The sequence below is a fragment of the Pollicipes pollicipes genome, unplaced genomic scaffold (assembly GCF_011947565.3).
Source record: "Pollicipes pollicipes isolate AB1234 unplaced genomic scaffold, Ppol_2.1 Scaffold_6686;HRSCAF=7923_pilon_pilon_pilon, whole genome shotgun sequence".
NCBI classification, from domain to species: Eukaryota; Metazoa; Arthropoda; class Thecostraca; order Pollicipedomorpha; family Pollicipedidae; genus Pollicipes; species Pollicipes pollicipes.
This window is the reverse complement of record NW_023596921.1, coordinates 6,581,115-6,596,681: the sequence shown is the minus strand read 5'-3', so window position 1 is coordinate 6,596,681 and position 15,567 is coordinate 6,581,115. Positions and strand designations below refer to the sequence as shown.

Genomic DNA, 15,567 nt, shown 5'->3' with positions numbered 1-15,567 from the left:
TAGGCTGTTGGGGAGTGTCAGAAAAACATCTTTTATGGCGATAAGAAACAGCATTGGAGAAAGAACACCACCTTGGGGAACACCATGATCCATACGGTGTAAGTCAGGTGCCGTGGATTGGCAGCGTACACTGAAGGAACAGCTCCGTAAGAAATAAGCAAGAAAATACGCTAAGTGGCCCCTAAGGCGATTACCATCCAACTTGCACATCACGGTGTCGCGATGAACTTTGCTAAATGCTGATATAGGGTCAAAGAACACAGCGACGGTGGGAAGTTGTCGATCCCAGTTTGCCTGTGCATTCATAGTGAGATGTATGATGTTTTCTGCAGTACTATGGTTACTTCGGAAACCACTTTTGGAGCCGTCCAACATATTTGTTTCCAGGAACCATGGGAGGCGCGTACTGACCATTCGTTCCACCTTACATGCACAATTTGTGAGCGATATTGGACGATATGGGTTTGCGGACATCCTATCCGCCGGGCTTCAGGATTAGAATGAACGTGCTTTGGAGCCATGCGCCTAGGGGTGTGATTAATCCAGAGGGTGTTGACAGCGTATAAAAATGTTGCTAAGTTTAAAGTAGAAAGATTGATGAAAAACGAGTAAGGTGGCTCATGTGAGCCAACCGAAGTTTTGTCACCGCGTTCGGCCAGGAACATTTTGAGTTTACGCATGGCAAAAAGCTTCATTACAAGCTTCATCGTGATCTGAGGTAAACTCGAGGGCGGAAGCTTTGTCAGTTAAACGGAAATGAAAGGGTTTAGCCGCACCCCAAATTTAGGCAGCATTGGTACTAAATGTTCCAGTGGCTTTGTTGATGCGCCACATGTGCCGATACTGTTACCCGCAGGTAGGGTTGTCGGCGGGGAGGTAAAGGTAGCTCCGCTGCATGTTGGTTTTGACTGAATTTCGTGCATGCGATTGCATGCCAGCGCCTGAAAGGCCTGAATGGTTATTGGAAGGTTTGGATTAATAACAGAAAAGAAGATCATATGTTCGAAGATTTATGAAAATTAGTAATCATAAGCGCATTGAGAATTGAGGTCCTGATTACTCCTGCTGCCAGGTATATCGGTCCACTGAACTTGGCGCGAAACTCAGCTCGCTCTAAATTTTGTTGGTTATGCAATTTGTCTTCGCTTGAAAAAGGCTTTGGAAGTGTTTTAACCTCAAGCTGCTATCACATCACCTTTCCGTAAGACGTTAGCTCAGTGTTATGAAGTTGATGGTAACCATGCATTAAGCCCTGATTACCAATGTTTAGTGTGCATGCACTGAATGCATTGGAGTAAGTCTGCTGCATTACCCAGGTAATTTTGGTAGCATTTTTCCCTTGTACTCTGGTGTTAGGCAACAACAAAACTGGGTCCACTGTGCCAATGGCCAGGCACCTTATTTAAATTTATACTCTGAACTTGGTGCACTTGTGTGCAGAGCTCTCTTGATTTTTTCTCTTGCTGATTTTTGCTCTCTTGATGAGCTGATCTTTTAGATGTTTAATGGAAAATTATTTCTGGGTTGTGTTTTCTGGAAATTGTTTGCACACCTTTCCAACAATCTGATGCTTCTGTTATCCCAGATGTTTCACATCAGTTATCATTTTCGACCCAATTTTGACTTACCTCCACTGCGCAGTGTTGATTTGTCCAACTTAAGTATTTTTTTAGACTGCTGCAAATTAACAGAAATGATTAATAATGTGACAGTCTGTAACAAATCTTATGCATTTCCAGCTATTTTTCAACTATTTCTTATCACATGCTGGCCGTGCTGGCTCTATATGCTCCCTCCTGCTCATTATGCTGCGTTATTTGCAACAAGTGAAATAGGTTATGTCCATCTGGTGGGAATTGAGCTAGAGATGTGGAAAGGCAAAAGCTGCTCATCAGAATCTAACAGAATTTGGCTCTAGCATTATGAAGAAAGCATTACACATTTGCATGGGGCTTTTAACTGAAGTAACCTTAACTTTTAAGTGAAGTTTTAAGAAAGTAACTTTAAGTGAAGTTTTTAAGAAGTAAGTGAAGAAGTAACTTTTAAGTAAAGTTTAAGCCAAAGACTACTCAGTGCAGTTCACAGCTTTGCCCTTCTTAAGACCTAAAATTCTCTAGTTTCTGAGCTACATGCCTGTGAAGATATGCAGGCTATTTTGTGCAGGCTATTTCAAGGTTAACCAGGCATCCATGATGCTGTAATAACTTACACAAATCCTGTCATTTTTCTGGTCACATGGCAATCAAGACAAAGGCAGATAAAAACAATTGTCACACAATGCATGTCTGGTTTGCGAACATGGTTCATGGATATAACAATATCCACATGTAATCTGGACATAATGATTTCCAGATATAGCAGCTGTTAATTGGTCTTCACTCTATAGTGCAAGATATGGGAACAACCAAATGGTGATGTTCTGAGAAGGATATTTACCAGAGAAATTGTGTTGTGTAGAGCAGTCCTTTCCCTTTAAAAGTATACCAATGGTGGTAAGTGAGCCTATTTCTTCATATCTGATGCTTGCTTCAATATATTCACATGTAAAACATTCCCTTTTGGTCTTTAAATATTGTATCATCATACCATACAGTGGGGATCTTTCAGCTTAGGTGTGCTTACTGTGCTAGGACATGTGCGGATGAGGTTGCAATCATTCCCACCACAATCATTGGGGATGGGATTGAAACCTTGATTACCAGGACCGATAATTTAACTATCATCATCAGAGAAAGGATTTGACCCATTCTCATTGACTTGCAGTGTGTCAAAACTGGTACATTTCTTATGGTTTGAATATTTGAAGAGTGACTGTGTGCCACAGGTACATCCAAACAATAACAGTGTCCTGTTGTAAATCCAATCAACATCAAACCAATTGACATATAATAATGGCAATCATCTAATCAACAACAAAGTAAAATTTCTGCACACTTGAATGATCAGTGACAATTCCTGTACCACAAATTCTTTAAGCCAAGAGCAATGATTTCTTTTCCCATAACTTGTAGCAACTTTTCCCAACATTTTGTGAGGAAAATGGCCTGTATGAGGCTTAGACCTGAGGATTTCTGAAGGCCCATCCAAATTTTATTTTTGTTTGCACCTAAGCCACATTTTCAGAATATCTCAGTTTCACATGCCAGCTACATGCCTGCCAAGATGTCTTGAGTATTCAGTTACGCAGGCATCCATGGCTCCATAAAAATGTCATTCAAATCTGGCAATTCCACTGGCCATACAGCATTCAAGTTCAGTATAAATGTCATTGCCGAGTGGCTCATATCTGTTGTTCATGAACATGATTCCCAGATATTACTGCCATCAATTGGCTCTCAAGTTGTCTTGGCTTTCAAGATATCCACAAAAAGCATTGAGGGGTCTGTCAGCCTTCCTCTCATCAGGCAAGGGCCTAGATGCAGTCTTCACAAAGACCTCACAGTGCACCTGTCCATCTCAGCCCAAAACCTCGAATGAATATTCAACAGTCCTTGTTAATGGCAAACAGCATGGGGCATCATGACTCTGCCTGCTATTGCTTGCTATTTTGGTTACATTTTATTTGTACACAGACAGTGGAATGAGCATAGGGGTAAGGAGTAAAATATGTGTAGGTGTAAAATCAGCTGACCAGTGCTCATCTGATTTCTGCCTCATGTGCATCAAAAGGGGGACATTGGTTCTTGTGCTGTTTGTGCATGTTAAACACCATCCAAGTTTAAACATGGCAAGCACGCTAAGTCTACATTCATTGGTTAATCATTCGGGACATTCTGTCGCATTGAAGTTCGGTGCTCGGCTTAAAGAGCAATTGTCACCTGCCAAGTTATGGTGAGTGAGACGTTACAATGTCTTTGAGTCCCGACCTTGTGCTCACCTATGCCAGCAGAGATGGCGTCTGAACTGCTGACGCCGGCGGTGGTGATGCCGTCCGAGGTGCCGACGCCGGCGGTGGTGATGCCGCCTGAGGTGCCGACGCCGGCGGTGGTGATGCCGTCCCCGCCAGGCGCCACTGTGCTCGGCCTAGTCGAGCCACTGGCGGGCGGCCCGCGCCTACAGACCGGCACGGTGGAGCTCGGGGCGCCGCCGCTCGCCCCCATCTACTGCCTGGTGTGTAACGTGCAGGGCCTGGACCATGTCTACTGGAACATCCACGGCTCCTTCACCAACACGAGCAGTGCCGTGCTGGCTGACAAGATCCTGGAGTGCGTTCAGAGCAGCTTGCGTGCCGCCGAGCTCGGCCGGTACTCTGAGTACGTGTGCAGTGGCTGCGCCGCGCAGCTTAACCTGGTCGACGAGTATGAGACGGCACTTTCGCGCATCCGCGCCGACTTCAAGCAAAAGTTTTGGCAGACGTTCATTGCGCGCGGCCAGATCTCCGTGTCGGAGGTGTCGCGTGTCGCTGACGCTGGGACGCAGGCGCCCGCGCGCGGCCCGCTCGCACCACCGGCGTCGAAGGCGGACGCCGACGTAACTGCGCCGCCGGCTGTCGCGGAAGGCACACTGCCTTCGAGTAACGCTCGGCGCCGACTGCGGACTGGCGAAGGGCCTGTGAAGACCGAGCCGGCCGCGGCGGCGGACGCGGCGTTACACCCGGAGACACCGCTGAAGATGGAGATCACCGATATCGGTGAGGGCCGCCTGCTGCAGCTGGTCTCTGTCTCCTGTTATGCCAGTCACACTCTTTGGAAGGATCCAGTTTAGGTGCTGTATTATTAGCGTACGTCTGCCTGTCTGTGCCCGTCTGTGTACGCATTTTAACCAGACGCACAGCACAGTCTGTTTCATGGATGACAGGGGAATGCGCGTATGCCACGAGTTCAACGTTTGTGACGGTCCACGACATCAGTTCACGCTCGTCTAATATCGGCGTGGGCCACGGCGGGCCATAGCGGTGTGTTTTGCGGGTATCAGTGACACAATGTTGACACATGTGGGGGAGACGAACTGTGGAAATACCAAATTGTCGAAAACGTGTCGCAAAGCCCTAGCAGCGATAAATATAGCGCGGGGCGTATTGGCCGAGTGGTTAGCACGTCAGACTCTCACGAGGGGGCATGGGTTTAAATTTCGGATGCGCGTTAGCCCCTGGGTGCTTATGTGGCCAATGTGGTCGCTGGTGCTCCACAAAATAGACGTAGCGACATGCGCCGCAGTCCTTTGTTAACACACTGTGTCCCTGCACGCAAGGGATCTGCCAATTGACACAGGCACTGAAATCTTGGAAGAAAAGGGTCATTAAGACGCGCTCTGCACTATTGAAACGCAAACTAATGTTACATGGCAGGGGGCGGTGCTTTACATAGGTTTAAGGCGCCGGCCTCTCGCAAGGCGAAGTAAGGGGAGAGCCAAATTATATCTGTTCGTAGTCTTGAGAGCGTTTTACAGCGTTGCGTCCTGAGAGCGTGGAACAGCGTTATGCGGGCGATGTGTCCAATTGAGCGAGTAGTGCTAAATGGTTCACGAATGTTAACTGATATCACTTCATATTCTCATCATAGTTACGCTAACGTCACGTCACGTTAATGAGTTAACGACACGCCACGCTAACGAGTTAACGCTACCCCACGCTAACGAGTTAATGTCACGTCACTTCACGTTAATGAGTTAACGTCACGTTGGAGAGTAAACATCACATTACGCGAACGAATAAACGTCGCGTCTCGTTAATGGGTTAACGTCACGTCACGTCAAGTTAATCAGTAAACCACGTCATGCTGATGAGTTTTTGTCACCCCTTGTTAATGAGTTAACGCAACATTACGCGAGCGAGTTAACGTCACGTCACGCCAATGAGTTAACGTCAGGCCACGCTAGTAAGTTATCGTGACGTCGCGGGTGGCGAAGCTACCGCGACCAATTACATAGCTTCTTTGTGCATTGAAGCAAGCGGAAGCCGCCTGTGGTTACCAAGTTTGTAGTTGTGTGTTCAGTTGATGGCATGCTGCTCGTCATGGTGTCGCTTGTTACGTGGCTCTTGGACATTGCTCATTGTGATTGGAATGGTAACGGTTGTGGTGCCATCTGATTGGTGGGGTGCTGGTTTCGGACTAAATATGCGTTGTATCACAATACTCTTATCTATAGTCGTGTTTGGTGCCTTGCATGTAGTTCCGCGTTCCGCTACGCGTAGAAAACCCAATTTTGCACTCTGCAAACAGACTCATTTGGGTGACAGCCCACCCTGTTCACCAACTTTGGCTCCATCGGCTTCCAACCATTGACTCGCTTGACTTCCAGCCAATGACTCGCCGGATTCCGAGCCACTTGTTCGCTCTCAGCGTCTCGCCTCGTGCCTTCCGCCTCGCCGTGCCCCTGAGCGCATGACCACTCTGCGGCAGATGACCTGGTGACCGAGCCCCCATCAGAGCGTCGCCTGCCGCACGCCTCGTCGGCGCCGCCGGCTGTCGTCGCCGACTCGGATGACCCGGGCTCGCCTCGGCCGGACGAGTCCAAGGCCGAGGGGACGGCGGCACGGCAGCGGGTTAGAACTGGGTTGGCCGCTGGGGCACCGATGACACGCGATAACGAACAGCGCTCCCATTATAGTCAGACGAGAGGTTAAAGGAAATGTTCCACATTTGAAGATATTGAAGCCAGCATCAAATATGATGGAATAAACTCAACTATTACTGTTGTTGGACGTTTCAGTGTAAAAAACGACCCTAGACAAAATTTTCTATTTAGTAAATGTGCTCCTCGATACGTCATTGTTTGGTTGCGTCATGGAACGTTTGCATGACAGCACTCACTTGTAGTTCTTCAGTAACCCGAGAGGTAGTGACGAGATAGATGGTAGATGTGCAACGGGAAGCACAAGCATGAGCACAGCAAACACGTCAAGCACAAGTGCTTACTGTGCCAAATATCGTTATGTGCTCGTGTCTTGGCCCATTCTCGTGGTATTCTTGCGCTGTTATCCGTGGGGTAGAATTGTTAACTTGCACTCACGTACTCGGCTACAACGCTATTCGTAAGTCATTCTTAATAAGATATTGCGGAGCTGGCACAACATTTGTTGAGAGTTATTAACGGTCGTGTTTTCTGAAAGTCGTGCTCATGAACGCTAGCTATGAACGACTCAGCAATCGTATTTTTCTTGACCTTGAACACCGCATGGCCAGTTGAATGGAGGATTTGAATGATATTATCGCGTCAAGGTGTTGAGTTTACTGGAATGCACAGGGTCATACATTTTATTGCTGTGTAATTACATGCACACACACGCATCTGCACACGCACGCACGCACGCACGCACGCACGCACGCACGCACGCACATGCATATATATGCGGAGTGTCTGTGCGTATACCATCTTGTGCACTAGGTATGCATTGTGTATTTTGATATAAGGGGCTCAGGCACGACAGCGGGGCGTGCGTCATCCAGTTAACTTAGCGCATTTTTGGTCCTTGACGTTCAGTGAGTGATGCATAGCGTTCGATGACCCCAGTCAATCTGTTGCCAAGAGCGGCATCGTTCACCCGTGCCGTGAACTGTGACGATAACGGTAAACTCCATGTCTGGCCGCCTGCAGCCGCCGACCAGCCGGGCCAAGACGCGCACGGACTGGACTGAGGTGGACAAACACTACCGTAAAGTGGTCGACCCGGACGACGGTGGCGCCGAGCGCTTCCAATGCATCGTCTGTCTGTCCAAGATCAAGGTGGGCCGCGTGCGATGATCCGCGTGACACGGAGCGGCTCTGCCCGGGTCTGCACGGTGCTGGGAGCTCCGGCACGGCAGTCGAGAGTGCACCATCTTGGTCACTTATCGTGCTGCTGAAGGAATGTTCCGCATTTGGAGATAGTTAGGCAAGCATCAGATATAACGTGAAAACCCCACTTACAACTGCTGGTGTGCTTCTAAGCACAAAACACTGCTCTATACAACGCAATGCTGATTGCGTCACGTGGCCTAGTTGTGTCGTCAGCTTGGCTGCCAGACTGGTCGCGTCCGAATGACCACTGCAGTGAACGGGCTGACTCACTTGTAGTGCTTCAATTCGCCGAGAGGTGGCTTGTTAATTTATGCGTGCGAGATAAACCGAAGGTCGTTGTGGGCGCGTGTTTAAGCCCTTTTGGCATTTATTCTGTATATTTGTCCGTGATGTCATGTTTTTTACGTGCATGTGCATTCTTGGTTATCGCGCTATTCTTATGGATTGCCAGGCTCATTTCTGTCTTAGTCAATAGAGCTGCGGAAATAGCATTTGGCAACCCCGTACAAATGTGGAGCAATCCCTTTAAGAAGTAACGTGAGTTTGTAGTTTGTGAGAGATGTGGCAGACTTGTGTTGCCGTAAAATCCAAAGCGCACCGACTTGTTCACTAATGGTGTTCTATTCTGCGTACGCGTAACGCGATTGCGAGGGGCTTGCGAAAGAAAGTATTTATTTCTGCACCAGGACCGGAAGGAGGTGCGGAAGCACGTGCGCCGCCACTTGGGCATGATCAAGCTGCTTAAGTGCGGCTACTGCGACTACCGCTGCTACCGGCCCAGCAACCTAGTCATCCACGAGCGGCGGCACACTGGCGAGCGGCCCTTCACCTGCGAGGTGGGTCTCGCCTGCTCCCCGGCCGGCCCGAGCACGCGGGTGTGTCGCTCCCGCAGTCCCCGGTGGGGTGGATATGTCCCCTCCCGGCCACCTGCGAGAGTGTGGGTCTCGCCGCCACTGTGTCGGCCTTTAGCGAGATGGGTATCAACACGCAGCAGATGCTGCTGGCGCTGGCTGAGGTGTCCGAACTATACGGATTCGCATCGAATACAGCTGAGCACACCATTGACAGGTTACGGAATAGGCCCTACTTGGGTGAACCGCAGTGACGTCATTGTATATAGCGTCGCTGATACGGATATCTGAAACGTCACTGATGCGGGCTGTCGGCCTCGTCTCATGTGCAGATGTACACGCTTCTGCCAGGCACCTCTCCGGCCGTCGGCGGGCTGTGTTCTGATAAGGACTTCATCCCCAATATATTTAGGAGATGACCAGTAGTGATCAGATCACATCAGATAATCAGATGGCAGGGTCCTTCCCAGGGCTCCACAACTCCTGATGGCGGCTGGACCACCCGCCGTGGTAACTGACCGTAGCGTTGTCTGCATACCAACATACTAGACGACGACGATAGTCAGAATGCTCATTCGATCGGTGACACTAGTGCCTCGTTTCAATCCCTCCGTTAGACTTCTGTAGTACGTTGCATTACTCTGTGTTGCCCTATTGATGAGAAGTGATAATGGTGTGGTGTGGAAGTGATAAAATAGTGTTGTGTTTCATGATGCTGCACTGTGGTATCATAAAATGCTACGACATATGATGAATGATGATGTGTCACCATATTGAAATGATAGACATCGTACCTTACGCATACCTTTCGTTGTCTGCAACGGCATACGTATGCCATATAATGTCTTATTCTTTAAGAAAGACTTGCTTTAATGAAACGTGAAACTGATTTACCTCTTTTCGGATCCATGCGACGTGAATGTACGTACGCTCCGGCTCATAGGCATAGCACATTCAGTGGCGTTCGTTAAACGCTGTGTACGACACAACACACGTGTATTGCCGGTGTAAGATGGCTGGGGGGCGCGCAGCTCTGAGTGAGCCGCACCGTAACGCCCCCCCCCCCCCCCCATGCCGGGTAGGTTTGCGGCACCGGCTTCAAGTCCAACGACAGTCTGAACGTGCACCGGCGCACGCACACGGGCGAGCGGCCCTACGAGTGCCCCGACTGCCACAAGCGGTTCACGCAGCACTCGTCGCTGCAGATTCACAAACAGGTGATGACCGCTGCCGACGGCACGGCCGCCGTGCTGAGGCGTGGTTGTTGGGCACGGCCGAACACGGGGCCGGCTGTTGCAGACAGTGAGCTGGCCGTGCTCCCGTGGTTATGAGCTATGCCAGCTGAGATTTTAGAGACTGTTAGTCTCTAAAATTGTCTCTAAATTGTGTAAAAAGTCTCTAAATTGTGTGAGTTTCTAAAAAGTTGCTGTGATGGTTTGCATGGCTCGTGTTGATCGCTCCGCCAATCGTCAGTGTCCAGTGTGTACATCGAGGGCGCCACCAGGCATCCATGTGTGCTGTCCTGCGTAGGCTGACCCTCCCCTCCATCAGGTCCACTCGTCGCGGAAGCGGCACATCTGCGACTACTGCGGCAAGAGTTTCACCCAGTTGGGCAACCTCAAGTGCCACCGGCGCGTGCATACGGGAGAGACGCCATACCCGTGCCCCACCTGCGGCCGCCAGTTCCGCTCCGACTACCATCTCAAGGTGGGTGAGGGCCGACGCCTCGACCGACCGTGTGCAGCGGTGCGCGTTCTGGCTCCGAGAGGTGGCTCCGTCTGGCGGGGTCTGCGTTGTGATGACCGCAGATAATGTCCATGCCCATGCGGATGAGAGCGTCGTTGATGTCAGGTCATATCCGCTCGGGTCAGTGTTGGCCCTCTAGATTTGAGCGTAGCGTGCTTAAAAACGGTCTGTCACAGGCGGCACCTCCGTGGCGTTACCCGCCGCCTCCAGACCAGGCCACCACAACCTTGAAATGGAAGTGCACCCGGTTGCTGGCTTAATTTCCTCTGGTGCTATGCCGCGGCGCCAATGATCACAGGAGAAACACACGCCATACAATGACTAGTGTATCGCTCGGACGGCGATGGGGCCAGTGACGGGCGTGGGCGCGCGGCAGGTGCACCAGATCGAGCACACGGGCCGCCGGCCGCATCAGTGCTGTGTCTGCCAGCTGGGCTTCCTCACCGCCCACAAGCTGAAGCAGCACATGGCCACCCACACTGGCGACAAGGTGAGCCGCGGCTGGTTAGGCTCGCTGGGGCACCGGGGCCGGGCCGATCCGGTCAGATGGCGCCCTGGGGGTGCATGTGTGCGTCCGTGTGTTATCTGGATGACGTGTTGTTTTACGTACATACACCTATTTTATCATGCAGGGAGTGTTTAGGGGTAGGGGAGGGGTAGTGTGGGCGAATTTCTGTACATATGCGAGGCGTTTAACACGCGCCCGGTGGCCGCTTAAATACGATCCGCTCGGGTGGGGTGGGGTCAATTTGACTCCCCGGATATCTCAGAAAGTAAGCGGGCTGGACACCAAATTCGCGGGGTGGGCTGGCCTACATGTGAACTCACTTATGTCAAAGTGTGATATTCCTAGGTCGTGATCTTTGGATCAAATAAGGTCAAACAAGTGTAAACTTCAGATTGGTACCCAAAGTGCCCCAGACTTCCTCATGCAACCGCCTTGGACCTAGATACCTGTTATAGCCAAAAGGTCACGGATCTTTATTCAAGGTAAGTGACTTTTCACCTTTCGAAAGTCAAGGGCCAAAACCTACGAGCTTGCTTCGATTTCGGCATTTGGTTAAACGTCAGGTATTACACTAGGCGATATGCTCCTGAATTAAAATGTTGACCTGTGTTATTTTTACGTCAGTGACCTCCTCTGACATTTGGGAGGTCCATGGAACATGGCTATTGCGGTCCATGACATGAAATATGCGCGAATCGAAATGAGCACCAGAACCTACCAGATCCAGCAAGCTCGTGGTGAAAAATAAATTTAGTTTTGACCTTGCTCTGACTTTTATGCTTGACCCTAGGTAAAGGAGTTTATTATAATTATAAATTTAGTTGTTCCATTGCATAAGAAACCCGGGTGCCTGGCTTCGTCTAACACCCCGTTGTCGCATCAGAGTGAACGATTCCCGAGAAATTGCCTTCGCTGAAAGCCACGACCTGACTTTGACCCGCCATAGGTCAGCGGCCTGAACATCTAATTTTGTGCACTAAAAGATCCGTTTTTCAGCCGCCTACAGCCATGCAATGTTTGGCGCTGCTACGCGTCGCTTTGAGAAATCATTCTGGAAAAAGCCTCTGGGGGGAGGGGGTCAGATTCAACTCCCTGACCCGAGCGCGTGTTAAGCGCCGGACCTCGATCGGCGCGTGGTTGCGGAGTTTCCCTGCGTTCCGGGCGTGACCCCGCTGCCCTCCCTCAGATCGGCTACACGTGCGAGAGCTGCAACAAACAGCTGACAACGCGCAAGTCGCTGCGCGACCATCAACGCATCCACACAGGCGAGCGGCCCTTCCCGTGCGCCGTGTGCGCCGCCGCCTTCCGCACCGAGACGCTGCTGCGCGCCCATCGCCGCCAGCACGCGTCGCAGCTGCAGTGCTCGGCGTGTGGCCAAGCGTGTCGCACGGAGGCGCAGATGGCGGCGCACGAGCGCACGTACCACCCGGCGTTGGGCGGCGGGTCAGGTAGCAAACCGCCACCGCCGCCGCCGCAGTCGGCGCCGCCACCACCACCGCCGCCGCACCAGCGGTCAGTGCCGCAGCCGCAGCCGGAATCGCAGTCGCAGTCGGAGTCGCAGTCGCAGTCACAGTCGCAGCCGCAGTCGCAGCTGCAGCCACGATCACAGTCACAGTCACAGTCGCCGCCGCCGCCGCCGCCGCCGCCTAGCCGACCGCAGCTGGTGATCGCCGAGACGGTGACACTGGCGCCGGCGCTCCTCGTCACCGTCGGCACGGCGCCTCCCGGCCCGGGAGAGGCCATCTTCTGAGCCGCCGCCCGTACAGCTCTCCCCCCCCCCCTCCCCCCCGGCCCAGGACAGCCCATCGTCTGAGCCACCGTCCGTGCGGGCCCGGCCCGGGAGAGGCCACCTTCTGAGCCGCCGCCCGTACAGCTCCCCCTTCCTCCCCCGGCCCAGGACAACCCATCACCTTAGCCACCGTCCGTACGGGCCCGGCCCGGGAGATGCCACCTTCGGAGCCGCCGCCCGTACAGCTCCCCCCTCCTCCCCTCCTCCCCGGCCCAGGACAACCCATCACCTTAGCCACCGTCCGTACGGGGTGAGGCCATCTGAGCCGCCGTTCGCCCCGTGCCGCCTGGTTCGCAGGAGGCTGTCTGAGCGCGTAACGGATGGGACGAGGCTGCCGCTGGTCAGGAACGGGCATGGGACAGGCACCGCTGGTGATCTGGGGGCTGTGGTCCAATAGTCTGTGACTGAGTACTGATTCCGTTGGTGTGGGTGTGCTGGGCGCTATGGAAGGGTGCCTATCGGTCTCTCCCACCGCCACCTCACACTTCCAAGCTCTACAGCGGCAAACTTGTGCCAGACAAGTCGTTAGCAACAGACAGTGTGTGTGCGCTGTTGTGGTAAACAGCACTGGGGCCAAAGTATGTATATCTGGTGGCATGTATGGGTTCACTGATTTCAGTGACACGGTTGGCGGGTTGTCTAATCAGACGTCTACCGAGAGGCCAAGTGAAAAATGATCTTTGAAATGCCAATAATGGTATTTATGCTAAACAAGTGCACAAACCAGCCTTGAACCGTTGGCTATGATGAGGTCAGCATTGTTTCAGGTACATTTTTTCAGGCATCACTCGCATCATCCCACATGCTTATAATCTCCTCGGCCTTTGGTTCAGGGGATGTGCTAACGCTATCCAGGACTCGCGATATGTTGAATATCAATGATAGTGCTTAATTTGATGCATACGTGTAAACCAAAAACGACACATTTTCCGGCAGCCAATCTGCTGGTGAAGAGAACCACATGCGATGCTCATCATACTGATACAACGACGGGCCAGCAGTCAGTCATAGTGTTCAGGGTAGGTTAAAGGTTTATATTTTGGGTTGGTTATCAATTTTTATTCCAGTGCAATCTTGGTTACTCGTGAGCAGCCCGATCCCGAAGGTGGTGTTAATTTCAGGATTTGGAACATGCGCACGCCACTGTGCCACACTCTCCTCCAATGCAGTATGGAGTTTTCGGGCGCGGGCGTCCGCCAACTGCCGATTCAAGCGTTTTCCTTTAGGACACTTGCTCTAGCCCTCGTGAAACTTGACCTGCCGTTATGCTTCACGTAGCTTGTGTGAGTTTGCACACTACATCTCGGGGCATGGTGTGGACTGGTTTAGGGTATCCAGAATCACAAGCTGAAGAGATCATATGCGTATGGGATTTTGCGAGTGATTGAGCACATACCTGAAATGATGTCGACTAAGGGCGGTCAGGGGCGGAAAGATTGCCCGCTTTTGATTTGTTCGTTTTCATTAAAGAACACAAGTCTTGGAGCAATAAGAAACAATTAATTTGAACAGTAATGTTAACGAAGCGATTGGCTCTCCGACATTTAGAGACATTTATTAAGGCGCTGAGAAGCAGTGTATCGATTGAGTTTCAGCGTTGGAGGACTGGACAAGCCATGGCCTGCACATTGTTGACAGTGACGGTCACGTCACGCCGCTGGTCAGGCGCTCAATGGCAGCTCCCACCTCTTTCACAGCGTTTCACGTTTCGTGGTCACACAAATGTGACAACGGACGCTTTGAACGCTGCGCGGGGAGGTCAGTGCACCCGGCATGACGCACTCCTGGCCACAAACAAGACAGGCAATAGGTCTGGCGCACACGCTGACCGTATGCTGTTCTTGCTACGAATACATCTTGGTTCCACCGGTATTGACAGTTGGGTTCGGGGGTCATAGCTTTATAAGAACATCTTGTAATGGCCTTACGGCGGTGCCGGCCTCGGGCCCGCCGCTGGTGTGTCTGTGATCTGCCGATGCTTCTGTTCTGGCGTCCAGCTTTCTGGAACAGATGATGTCCGTGGTAGTGTCGACTCACTTAGCACATCACATCACCCACGGAATGAGTGAAAGAGCGATTCATACGCTAATGGCCGCAGGAGCGTAGGAACTTCGAAACGGTGCGTAGAAGCTTTTGACCCGTGTCTTGTCCTGCAGTATGATGTCGCACTACAGGAATAATAACGAAGGGCCTGTGGCAAATTTTCCCAATAAGGTACTGTCGTATCATCACAAATTTGATGTCCTTCTCCGTCCATGTAACTTGTCACACATCTGGGTGTTGCTGCTGTTGCGAGACCAGCATCTTTGAGGACATGCTCTTTCGGGCGGCGTGGCGGACGCAGTTCAGCACGTGCAGCTTACGTAGGTTGGTTTTTCTGCTGCGTGTGGGAAAAGGAGACTCATGATGCGGCTTGAAGGTGTTTCAGAACCCCTGCTGCTGGCGTCCTCGAACGTCCCCACTCGTCCTCACCGGCGACGCCGTGCTTTTGCTATCAGGATCTCAGATATGCCATCCCGCTGTATGACCTGGAGATGCATCCATATTTCTTCTACGAGGTGTTTGGAGACGTGGTCTGTTTTCTGTGATATTAAAACGGACGTGTTTGCGCCGACGAACATGCCGGGAGGAAGCTCTGTCCCCCGTTTCGTAACGTGTCGCTACCAGTAGGCGCAAATAAATACCGCCTTGTCGAGACGCTTGCTTACCCTGGGGACATTAACCGACCGGGCTGCCCGATCAGCAGTCTTGCTGGCCAAAGAGCGCTGCACACACCAGCTGTCCGAACGCGCTCGCTGGGGTTCGCGTATGCTTCCCCTTCTTATCAGCGCAGTACAGCTTTGGGGTGTTTACAATGACGGCTCTATGCGTCTCTCGTGGGGGGGGGGGGGGGGGGGGGGGAAGGGGGAGGGCGTGCGCTTCTTAGGCAGCACGATGACCGCACCCATGCGGAG

General features: G+C 51.7%; 2 protein-coding genes across 2 annotated transcripts; both read left to right on the top strand.

Moving 5' to 3' along the window:
• Positions 1–867: 867 nt before the first annotated feature.
• On the top strand, positions 868–9,901 carry LOC119107371 (zinc finger protein 500). Its single transcript, XM_037230804.1, has 6 exons — positions 868–882; positions 3,887–4,630; positions 6,342–6,484; positions 7,537–7,665; positions 8,406–8,555; positions 9,653–9,901. Exons 2-6 carry the CDS (start codon positions 3,892–3,894, stop codon positions 9,899–9,901), a joined length of 1,410 nt encoding a protein of 469 aa, XP_037086699.1. The 5' UTR covers positions 868–882; positions 3,887–3,891.
• Positions 9,902–10,734: 833 nt separating this feature from the next.
• LOC119107370 (zinc finger protein 670-like) lies at positions 10,735–12,574 on the top strand. The gene is made up of 3 exons (XM_037230802.1): positions 10,735–10,806; positions 12,011–12,267; positions 12,475–12,574. The coding sequence occupies exons 1-3, from the start codon at positions 10,783–10,785 to the stop codon at positions 12,572–12,574; spliced, it is 381 nt and encodes a 126-aa protein (XP_037086697.1). The 5' UTR covers positions 10,735–10,782.
• The last annotated feature ends 2,993 nt before the right edge of the window (positions 12,575–15,567 follow it).